This window comes from Salvelinus namaycush, unplaced genomic scaffold (assembly GCF_016432855.1).
Source record: "Salvelinus namaycush isolate Seneca unplaced genomic scaffold, SaNama_1.0 Scaffold37, whole genome shotgun sequence".
In the NCBI taxonomy this organism is placed as follows: domain Eukaryota; kingdom Metazoa; phylum Chordata; class Actinopteri; order Salmoniformes; family Salmonidae; genus Salvelinus; species Salvelinus namaycush.
Window position 1 is genome coordinate 4,539 of NW_024060674.1, and position 11,333 is coordinate 15,871.

At 41.5% G+C, this 11,333-nt stretch overlaps 1 protein-coding gene across 2 annotated transcripts; it reads right to left on the bottom strand.

The window, feature by feature from the left end:
* Positions 1 to 9,089: 9,089 nt before the first annotated feature.
* LOC120040652 (small integral membrane protein 10-like protein 2A) lies at positions 9,090 to 11,206 on the bottom strand. 2 transcript variants are annotated; one of them, XR_005475712.1, is made up of 3 exons: positions 10,832 to 11,206; positions 9,691 to 10,454; positions 9,090 to 9,585 (listed from the first exon to the last, which is right to left on the bottom strand). XR_005475712.1 is itself a non-coding variant. In XM_038985739.1 (2 exons), exons 1-2 carry the CDS (start codon positions 11,009 to 11,011, stop codon positions 10,434 to 10,436), a joined length of 201 nt encoding a protein of 66 aa, XP_038841667.1. In that variant the 5' UTR covers positions 11,012 to 11,206; the 3' UTR covers positions 9,090 to 10,433. The 2 variants fall into 2 exon arrangements, 1 of the variants encoding a protein (XP_038841667.1); XM_038985739.1 differs by having other exon boundaries at positions 9,090 to 10,454.
* Between the last annotated feature and the right edge of the window lie 127 nt (positions 11,207 to 11,333).

Consider the following 11,333-nt stretch of genomic DNA (forward strand, 5'->3'; position numbering starts at 1 on the left):
GGCTGCCTCGAGAGCATCCTGACTGTGTTGGCACACTGCCTGGTAACGGAACTGCTCGCCTCCGACCGCAGGCACTACAGAAGTGTGCGAACTGCCAGTACATTACTGGGCCGAAGCTTCCCTGCCATCCAGGACCTCTATACCAGGCGGTGTCAGAGGAAGGCCCAAACATTGTCAAGACTCCAGCTACCCAGTCATAGACGTTCTCTCTGCTACACATGGCAAGCGGTACCAGAGCGCCAAGTCTAAGGTCCAAGGGCTTCTAAACAGCTTCTACCCCCAAGCCATAAGATTCATGAACTCTAATCAATAGCCTACCCAACCTATTTCGCATTGCCCCCCCCACCCCCCTTTTACACTGCTGCTACTCTGTTTATTATTTAGGCATAGTCACTTTAATACTCTACCTACATGTACATATTACCTTCATTAACCGTGACTAACTCGATGCCTCCGCACAATGATCTGTAACCGGTAACCCCTGTCTATAGCCCGCTATTGGTTATTTTACTGCTGCTCTTTAATTATTTGTATTTTTTATTTCTTATTCGTATTTTATTTTGTATTTTTTTAAACTTGCATTGTTGGTTAGCGCTTGTAAGTAAGGCATTTCACTGTAAGGTCTACCTTTTGTATTCGGCGCATGTGACCAAATAAAATTTGATTTGATTTGAGTTAATACCCCTTAAACCACAGGCTAGACTACCCAACTGAGGCAGGAGTTGAGGGGAGTGGAGGAGAGGGGCGGGTTTTGGGCCTGGCAGTGTGGTAGGGTGACAGATACTTTCCTTCCTTAGGTGGGGTGAAAGGGGATTGGGGGGCGGGGGTCCAGTCCCATGGGAAGCCAGAAGGAAGGGAATCCAAGGGGGGGCAGGGGGGAAAGTGGCTTAACAGGAGCACAGAAGCTCTGTGTGGCAGGACTTCTCTTTATGCATTGTTGCATTCCGAAACTCCAATCTCTTTCCACTTCTTTTCCCGCCATGGATCTCATCTGTGAAATTCAAGGGCCCAAATGAGTCCCCATGGTCCTCGTTTTGTTACTCTGTCCTGGGTCTGGTTTGGTCTGGATGTATACAAAGACAGCACCGTGTCCAGGACCCCAGAAACGTGTCAGTAAGTAAACCAGGTTCCTCTCATTGGTTTTAACTCTGTAAAGTAGGTGTCAACGACTGCCCTTCCAAACACCTCTGGAATTTCCTCTTAAGATTTATCTTCTCGGTAAGCAGAATGCTGCTGTCTACCAGTTTCTACCCTGCTGTATTTGGTTCATGAACACAACGTATTGACAAATTAGATATTTATAAAATAACAGATGATCAGCCTGATTTAATGAAGTTTTTATTTGGACAATTCTATCTATCTATATTGTTGTTGGTTCTCTACGCTATGGCGTGTGTGTCCCAAAATCAGCCAATCTTTGGCATCTAACCAGATCGTCCTAATCAGGAAAGTCTCGCTCGAGGGGCATCAGCTCCGTGGCAGAGTATTTACTAACGGAAAAAGGATTTACTATCATATGAAACAATAGTGTGATGGTATACAACACAGTTTAGATTACCTATGATCCCTCTAAAACCACTATACCTTGTTGTGGGGGTATATTGGAGACAAAGCCAAAATCTGCACCATTGAATGCATTATGTGGTGCAGTTTTTTCATGAGTAGACTCTGAGTGAGCCAACATTTACAGTGTTTGTCACAGTCAAATGATGTGTACTACTAATCAATAACTGTGTCATTATTGACAGCCTATTACCTTTTTACAATATTGCATCAGTCAACACTTCAGCTATGGGCTCAATTTAGGGACTATAGAAACAGAAACACACAAACGCAATGATGAAACACGGGATTTAAAAAAACCTCAAATGTAATACTAAACCACACTGAGAGATTGAAATGCTCTTTTGTGCTTATGGCCCATGTTAATTCGCACATGTTGGCATGGTAAGATAACATCACCAATCTCTCTCTCTCGCCTCGTCGCTCTCGCTCTCACACACTACACACACACACACACACACACACACACAGCACACACCACACACACACACACCACAACACACACACCAACACACACAACACCACAGAACACACACAACACACAGACGCACACACACACACACAACACACACACACAACGCAAAACACCAACTTTAATTCAGTTTGCGGAGGTCAGGTTACACTGCAAAGTACCTGTCACCTGTTCTCATCCTTGCTCACCTTTGGCACCTTTGCATGAACACGTGTATCATGCAAAAAGCCAGGTCTTTTTTTTGCTTAACCATCAGTGGACCCATATACTGTAACCAGCCTTGGTGCCCCCAACTGCACGGGCAATGTTCAGCGGAACCGTTGTGGAGCATTAAGATAGAAATGTCTTGAATATAGATTGCTTATTCTAATCTACATGGTTGCTCAACATAATATTTATTTTCCACAATGCTGTGGCCTGGCTCTGCTGACCGCGCCAGCAGTACTTCATTCTACTGCCTCAGACAACATCATTATCTCAATACTCATATCATTTTCCATTCTCACGTCCAATCCGGAAAGATCATGTGTAATCCAGTTTTTACTAATGCATTTGAGATTACATGAACTGGTTCATGTTTGATTAACATTTAGAAATGGCTAATCACATTTTTTTCCATGCATGGTGAACTTGGAGTAGTAATGTAGGACTGTAATCCTTTACAATCACATGAGAGTGGGAAGCATTGAGGCTGACTGCCACTCTTGTTGATGGTGTCAGTTGTCCCTACAAGAAACTTGACATATTTGAGTGTTTTGTTTTTAAGTAAACCCACAACAATGTCAGATTGTGATGTGAGGAAAACAGCTCATAGCTATACTCCATGATTCTGACCTCTTAAAGACAGAGGCTCCTATTTCAGCTTTCCCCCCCTTCCCTTCACAAAGGGTATGAATACTTCCGCAAATATAAAGCCTTTCTGTTTTTATTATTTTTAATACATTGCAAAATGTATAAAAAACTGCTTCGTGTTGTCATTATGGGGTATTTGTGTATTTTAGAATCAGGCTGTAACGTAACAAAATAACTTTTCCAAATGCCCCGCCCCTAAGTCTACACCCTCAGTCTACACCTACAGTCTACCCACAGTCCTACACTACTGTCTACCCTACAGTCTACCCTACGTCTACACCTAAAGTCCCTCACCTACAGTCTAACACCTACAGCAAGGTTCACAGTACAAATACATCATTATCGACATCCAAACAAAGTTTCATTATCACCCTGTATTAAATCACATGGAAACAGTCATATGGACACACTCAGTATACGGCAGCACGACCGCACATGCCCCAATCACACTAGACTAGTGGCACCTGTGTGACCATGTATGAACAAAACCACACACACCCCCTCGTAGCAGAATATCACTCAGACCACACACACACACACATCATCATCAGGCCAAATCAAACAGAGATAGCACAAAGCTCACATCCTTGTTGTTATAGAACACATAGGACTCTTGCCTGGTTGCTATAGAACACATAGACTTGCTTAGTTAATAAAAAATAAAATAAAAATATAAGCCAGAGGCTAAATAGACTATCTTCATGTTGCATCCTCCATTTTCTGTGAGTGTAGCCTGTATACAAATGGGTGGTTGGAACTGGATTTGATAGGGGCAAAGATCAAATCTAACTTATTTTTTTATTTTTTATTTAATGAACCTTCATTTAACTAGGCAAGTCCAGTTAAGAACGAATTCTTATTTACAAATACATACTACCAAAGGGCAAAATTGCCTCTGCGGGGACAGGGGGATTAAAAATCAAATTATGGATAAAACACACCATCACGACGAGAGACACCGACAACACTACATAAGAGAGACCTAAGACCACAACATAGCATGGCAGCAACACATGAAAACACAGCATGGTAGCAATACAACATGACAACAACTGGTAGAAACACAACATGGTATGTCATCACACATGGAACAAACATTCTTGGGCACAGACAACAGCCCAAAGGCAAGAAAGGTAGAGACAACAATACATCACGCGAAACGCCACAACTGTCCAGTAAAGAGGTCCATGACTGAGTTCTTTGAATGAAGAGATTAAAACTGTCCAGTTGAGTATTTGTTGCAGCTCGTTCCAAGTCGCTAGCTGGCAGCAAACTAAAAATAGAGCAACCCAGGGATGCGTTTACTTTGGGTAACCTTTAACAGAATATGACTGGCAGAACGGGTGTTTGTCATGGGAGGGATGAAGGCTGCAGTGGTATCTCAAATAGGTGGGATGAAGGCCTAAGAGGGTTTTATAATAAGCATCACAGTGAATCTTGTGACGGGTGTAACAGAGTGACCAGTTTACAGAGTATCATAGAGTGCAGTGATGTGTCCTATAAGGAGCATTGGTGGCAAATCTGTTGACCGAATGGTAAAGAACATCTAGCTGCTCGAGAGCACCCTTACCCCAATGTATAAATTACGTCTCTGTAATCTATCATGGGTAGGATGGTCATCTGAATCAGGGTTAGTTTGGCAGCTGGGGTGAAAGAGCAGCGATTACGATAGAGGAAACCAAGTCTAGATTTAACTTTAGCCTGCAGCTTTGATATGTGCTGAGAGAAGGACAGTGTACTGTCTAGCCATACTGCCAAGTACTTGTATGAGGTGACTACCTCAAATTCTAAACCCTCAGAGGTAGTATTCACACCCGGTGGGGAGAGAGGCATTCTTCTAACCAAACCACATGACCTTTGTTTTGGAGGTGTTCAGACCAAGTTTAAGGGCAGAGAAAGCTTGTTGGACACTCCGGGGAGTGGCCAGCTGAGTATAAGACTGTATCATCTGCATATAAATGAATGAGAGAGCTTCCTACTGCCTGAGCTATGTTGCTGATGTAAATTGAGAAGAGCGTGGGACCTAGGATCGAGCTTTGGGGTACTCCCTTGGTGACAGGCAGCGGCTGAGATAGCAGATGTTCTAACTTAATACACTGCACTCTTTGAGAGAGGTAGTTAACAAACCAGGCCAAAGACCCCTCAGAGACACCAATACTCCTTATCCGGCCCACAAGAATGGAATGGTCTACTGTATCAAAAGCTTAGGCCAAGTCAATAAAAATAGCAGCACAACATTGCTTAGAATAAAGGGAAATGGTGACATCATTTAGGACCTTTAAGGTTGCAGTGACACATTCATAACCTGGGGGGAAACCAGATTGCATACCAGAGAGAATACTATAGACATCAAGAAAGCCAGTCAGTTGATTGATAAACAGGGCAAAATAGAAATTGGCCTTTAACAGTTAGGATCAGCTTGATCCACTCACTCTCTCTCTCATTCTGTTTCTGTCAGTCCTTTATGTTAACCCTATTATTAAAATATTTTCATGTGGCAAATCCCAGAGAAATGAATAATCCATGTTCTTTTCCAAAGAGGAGGTGGAGGGTTCGGGGTTGCCACATAGAGAATTATAAAGCAGTTGCCTTAGCAACCATATGGTTTTTACATGTGTCTGCCATTGAAATACTCGGTCGGAAGTTTTCGTCCGGGTACAGTTTGCACTGTGAGAGGTATCAGCATTTTGCAGATCTACAAATCCAGAGTGCAAGCCATAGCAAAGGAAAGTGCCAAGTTAGCCGACTAAACTCAACTCCACGATTTACGATGGAGTTGGCGGACTGTGTGGGCAGACTGGAGTGCCAACATTTTTATAAAAACGACTGATTTCAGCACACAACAATGTCGTGTGTATTTGCGGGCTATTCTTTGGGTCCTGAAATCAGTCAGGGGTTTTTTACAAACAAAATCACTTGATGTGATGTTGGAGGTCCAGTCCACCAACATTAGTCATCACTCGTAAATCGTGGAGTTGAGTTTAATCAGCGAGTGCAATGTAGGGCTGTTGGTGGGCTTACAGCATAATGTTTGTTTCACTGCACATCGACACTTTTACATTACAAGTACATCTAGTTAAAGAGTTTTGGGTATATTGTATCTGAGATAAGAAAAGAGGAGAATCAGAGAGCTGTTCGCTGTTAAAATGATGGTAGGACTAAGTCACCAGTGATAGACATTACTATTGACCAAAAAGCAAATTACTTATTTTGTCTCACTTCTATATTTTCCATTTATACTAGGTCTAGGGGGCATGAGTGATGTGCTTTCAGCAAGAGTTGGGAAGGTGGTAAACTAGCAGTGAGGAGCTGCTGCCACCGTGTGGACAAACATAGAGCATCAGCTCTAGTTGTAGCTTGTAGCAAAGTCAAGATAAAAGGATACACTACCAAACAATTCTCCTATAAAGGATGTACTACCCAACAATTCTCACAAATTCTTAGCTCTTGGTGAGCTATAGGACAACCGCCATTATGACTATTCAAACCATATTCTGTTATGCATATTTAATACAGTATTATTGTTTCATTAGGGAAGGATCCATATTTACATAATGGGTACCTGGAGGAAAATGGAGGAGGGTCATGCTTTTCCAATTTCAGTCAAGGGGAGGGTTAAGTTTTTAAAATCTATTTCAGGGGAGGGTCGTGTAATTTTTAATTGATGAAATTTCAATATTTCTCAGTGTTTTAGAATTAGTTGCTTATTAGGCTATGTATTGATGTGTGTCCGGTGCCGCCCTTCATCTCTGATTCTCCACTGGGTGTGAAATATCAATTGTGCCTATAGGCTATTTAGTGTGGTCTCAATCAAATGATCCATAGCCTATAGGCTACGAAGTGCATGCTTGGAGAAGCACAGGGCAAAGTTATATTTCTAATATAGCTGCTGGGATGGTGTAAATTAAACTAGGCAGCTTTACACACTGCAATGGAAATTCCAACACTGAGCCCTGGTCTGCTCTGCTCTTGCTGATCAAACACTTTTTTGTGTGCTGCCTAACCAATGGCTGTGCTGTTTAGGCCTATGGTGACAGGTCAGGAGGAGCGTCAAAGGCTTCTTCCCGAAAATAATTTTTGATTAGGCCTAGTCCAAAAAACTCACTATCTTGTGTATTTTATAGTTTATTTTCTGCTCAGTTCGAGAAGGAGAGCGTGAAGATGAGGAGGACCGGAGGTAAACTTTGACAGCTTGCTACTACTATAATTGATTTGATTTAAAACCATATGTTTCTTGCCCATGGTGTAGGGCTATTTATCAGAGTTATTGACCTCACAATAAGACAGATTCGAGTAACTTACATTGTGGTGCTGAAACTTGAAGCTGCAGCTGCGGCACAAGCAATCTAAAATGGACAGCTCATGGTGCTGAAAGTAGGCAAATTTGAGTATTCATTTTAATTAGACTTCATTTTACTAACAACAATAGGGCTTTGTTTTGGAGCCTATTTCTACCTATTTAAGAAATAAGAGGTAGGCTTCCTGTTTGACAGACAAAATTAGGCTATAGGCTGCTATATCCATAAGCTATTAAGTTAAAACCGAGACTCGAAATGAAGGGATATGAGAGGGTACCATAGGCCTACTTTTAATGAAAGAAAATGGCAAAAAGCACAGACCTACCTCTTGTTTGCTTAAGATTTTGAAGAAAATAAAATGGATCCGATTATATAAAGTGATTTATAACAGTGATTTGGTCCGCAATGCTTTATGCTAGAAACAAGCTGTAAAATACCAAGGAAAGACTCCCATGCATATAGGGATATTATTGTTTCATTTCTTTGACATTCAGATGCTGAGCTACAACCTTATATAGCCGAGGAGACACATTTTTTTACTTTAATTCTGTCACTATCAATTGATTAAGCTATTCACTTTCTGTACAATAAAAGATGTTTAAACCCAGACAGATTTTAAGGAAACCCTAGCCAGCAGCTTACATTTTTCTGCGTCGGTAGCAGGTCACTCTGTCTGGGGTGGAAAGGTAAACCTAACTTTTGAGAGTACTATTCTCAGATTCCTAATGACGTCTCAGATTTTATTATTTGCAAATAGGGACAGTTTAGTTGCAAACAAGACACTGATTTGGCATTAGAGAAATATGTTAAGATGAACACAGAGGCCTATCTCTCTGTCCATTCTTAGCCTGTCATTTCGCGAATTTGCGCGGTATTAAAACAATTCTGCTAATATGTATTTTTTTTTATAAAAGGCCTTTTTTTATTGGTCCTGCAAATAAGATGAAAGGTTCATGCAATGCTTTTACAATAAAGGAGATCTTTCCACCCCTACTCTTGCTATCAACATTCCTGAGTTGCCATATAATGCTTACAGGATGAAGAACAGTTTCTAAAACTGCATATCTAAGGTTCTGGCCTGTCCAAGAAGTGAGGGTAAACGGTAGGCATGTTCTCTGCTATTCACTTTGTTTAAATTATCATTTTGGGTATAGAGGGTCACTTGTTTTTTTTCAAGCATTCAGGGAGTGTTTAGGTCAAATATGTTTTGCTGAAGGAAGGGCGAACCATTTTCATTTCAGAGGTCTGATTTTCTCCATGTAACCCTTATTATAAATAACGTTCACTCCCTTACAATATGTTTCTAAGACAATCTTTAACAGATCAGCAGCAGCTTTACCAATGGATCATCTTGATTGCAGACAATGTCCTGCTTCATCCATAAGGGGATATGTTGAATTGACTGTAATTAAATTGTCTGAAATCCACATTTAATTAAATGAATTGATCCACATTGCAAATGATCTGTGGGCTATGTAATCCATCTTGGGAGGATGAATGAATGACCTCAATAGTCCCACTGTTCTCCTTTGAAATGGTATCTCTGCTATGCCCTCTGGACACTCTCTAATAATAGATTGGATGAGATATACGGGTTAAATAACAGATTTAACACAAAAATCCTTACTATAGATCTTACCCACTTAAGTAAACATTACCATGAGGGTGTAGAAGGGTAGAGGGCAGAGGTTAGTGTTTTGTGTATGAATCCAAGATGATGAAGATTATAACCTAAAAGTAATTTCATAGAATATAAAATTACAGAAATAGTTGATTGTTTAATAATTTATTGTTTCCAAGGAGGTACAACCATATTAAATTCCTTACCCTTTTAATACAGTGACTCAAGAATTGACAAAACCCATAAACACTTTACTGAGAAATAAGGAGGAGTGCATACCAAAGACAAAATCATAAACCATTTATTTCAGATCTAAAATGCCACCTCGTTAGCTCCATTGACCGATACAGAGAAGTGGGTGACACAAGTGTGTGTGTGTGTGTGTCATGCAGTCATTCCTTTCCTGGATCCTTCCTCTTTGCCTGACACCTACACTGCAACATTCCATTCCAAATCAGTGAGAAGAAGTGACACTAAGGATAGATGCACATTACACAACAAGCACCTTGCCATTTCTATAACTGAAAGGTGACCGTACCCACACTGAAAGGTGACCGTACCCACACTGAAGGGTGACCGTACCCACACTGAAAGGTGACCGTACCCACACTGAAAGGTTGTAACAGTAGCCCTGCTGAGCTACACTGAAAGGTTGTAACAGTAGCCCTGCTGAGCTACACTGAAAGGTTGTAACAGTAGCTCTGCTGAGCTACACTGAAAGGTTGTAACAGTAGCTCTGCTGAGCTACACTGAAAGGTTGTAACAGTAGCCCTGCTGACCTACACTGGAAGTTTGTAACAGTAGCCCTGCTGAGCTACACTGAAAGGTTGTAACAGTAGCTCTGCTGAGCTACACTGAAAGGTTGTAACAGTAGCCCTGCTGACCTACACAGAAATTTCTCCTCTTCCACTTTCCAACTCACTGCACCATCTTTCCATTGGCCAACAAACTTTTTCAAAACCGCTCAAAAAAAATGCCCAAACCACTGAGAATAGAAAACATGCACTGGTTTATGTCATGCGGTGGAGATGTAAGCTAGTGGATACTGTGTTTCATTATGAGGGGAACTATATGACAAGTTTCCAGTTTTTCCTTCGGAGACAATTACAGATGTGCACTGATGAACACATCAAGCAGAACTCTAAGAGGAAGAAGAAATAAGAAAGTTTCCAAAAACATTCATTACATTGTTGTCATTGTAATTTTTGTTTCTCAGTCCTCCTTGTGGTCTGCGACAAAAAGGCAGTGTCGAATTCCACTGGTCATCCTTTCCTATGTCTCCTCTGACCAGATGGGTAGCTCAAGAATCTCTGGTGGCGAGTGGCTGTGAGAGATATATCCCAGTACAACCTCACAAATCTCAGCACACCCCAGCGGCCATTGTTAATGACATCATCATGGTGTCCTTCCCAAGCAAAGGCACTGGGTTCCTATGACAAGGGGTGGCTGAGACAACGGTCGTGTAACATTGCGCATTGTCATACTGGCCCCTGATACTAGTGCCCTCTTCCACATTGTTGATTGTGTGAGGTCTGCAGGGTCTCTTTGGAAAGTTCTGACTGAGGATGCCCACAAATGAGCAGAGTCAGGGGTGTTGGGTCCTCAATTGTGGCAGTTGTAGCTACACTCAGTGAATCTCAATATGGACCTGCAAATAGGAAAAGACAAAGACAGTTAGCTAAAAATTGGAAATCTGACATATGGTGAATGTATGAAAACAAGAAATGACACTCAACAAAGCATGACGTGTCAAAGTGGGCAGTGGCTTTCTAAATCTGCCTCCTTTATGGTCGTGATACTGTACTTCAAACTTGATTTGCATTGCCAAATCTTATGCTGTGGCTTCTTAGACTAGCTAGCAAACTAGCAAATTACCTTTATTTAGCTGTCGCGTTAACAAACGTTAGCTAGCATGCGAGCTAGCTGCTAAGATAGCTCAGTCAATCTGTGAAGATAAGATAATATATTCGCTCTAGCTAACTGTATGCACCGTTAAGGTGCAAGGTTAGCCAGGAATATGTTTACCTGTAATCGCACATTGAACATCATCGAAGCGATGAGATAGAGGTATGGGAATCTGATTCGCAGTCGCCAAGCGAGATCAAAAAATATCAACAAAGTCCTCGTCAATCCTTTAGAAAACACCCCATAAGTCCGACCAGCGGACCCCGAAAAACGGAACACTAAATAAGACAGACCCGCCATAAGACAATGTCTGCAACGGCGATTATCCACCGGAATCTTATTTACAAGTTAAGAAGATACAACAGTGCATACTGCCATCGTTGTCTGGAGTTTTTAACATTCATATTTTCGTCTTTTGACGAGGTACCCCACCCCAAACGATAAATCCACCCTTCTTTTCCAGTTTTGGTCAAACGGAACATTAACAGTGTGACTCCGGAAGTTGCAATGCAATGATATCCGGCAACGTCATCATGGTGTAACTGTCTATGGTGTCCGTAAATACTCTGTTATTGTTTTGAGGATATAATCATTTGGATAAACTAGTCTCTCTTATACTGTT

Bases quoted from the DNA above. Each gene is read 5' to 3' on its own strand.
- LOC120040652 (XM_038985739.1), bottom strand. From the start codon at position 11,011: ATGGCGGGTCTGTCTTATTTAGTGTTCCGTTTTTCGGGGTCCGCTGGT. The intron at 10,455-10,831 runs GTAAACATATTC...TCCTATTTGCAG, and splicing joins TGTTCAATGTGCGATTACAG to GTCCATATTGAGATTCACTG.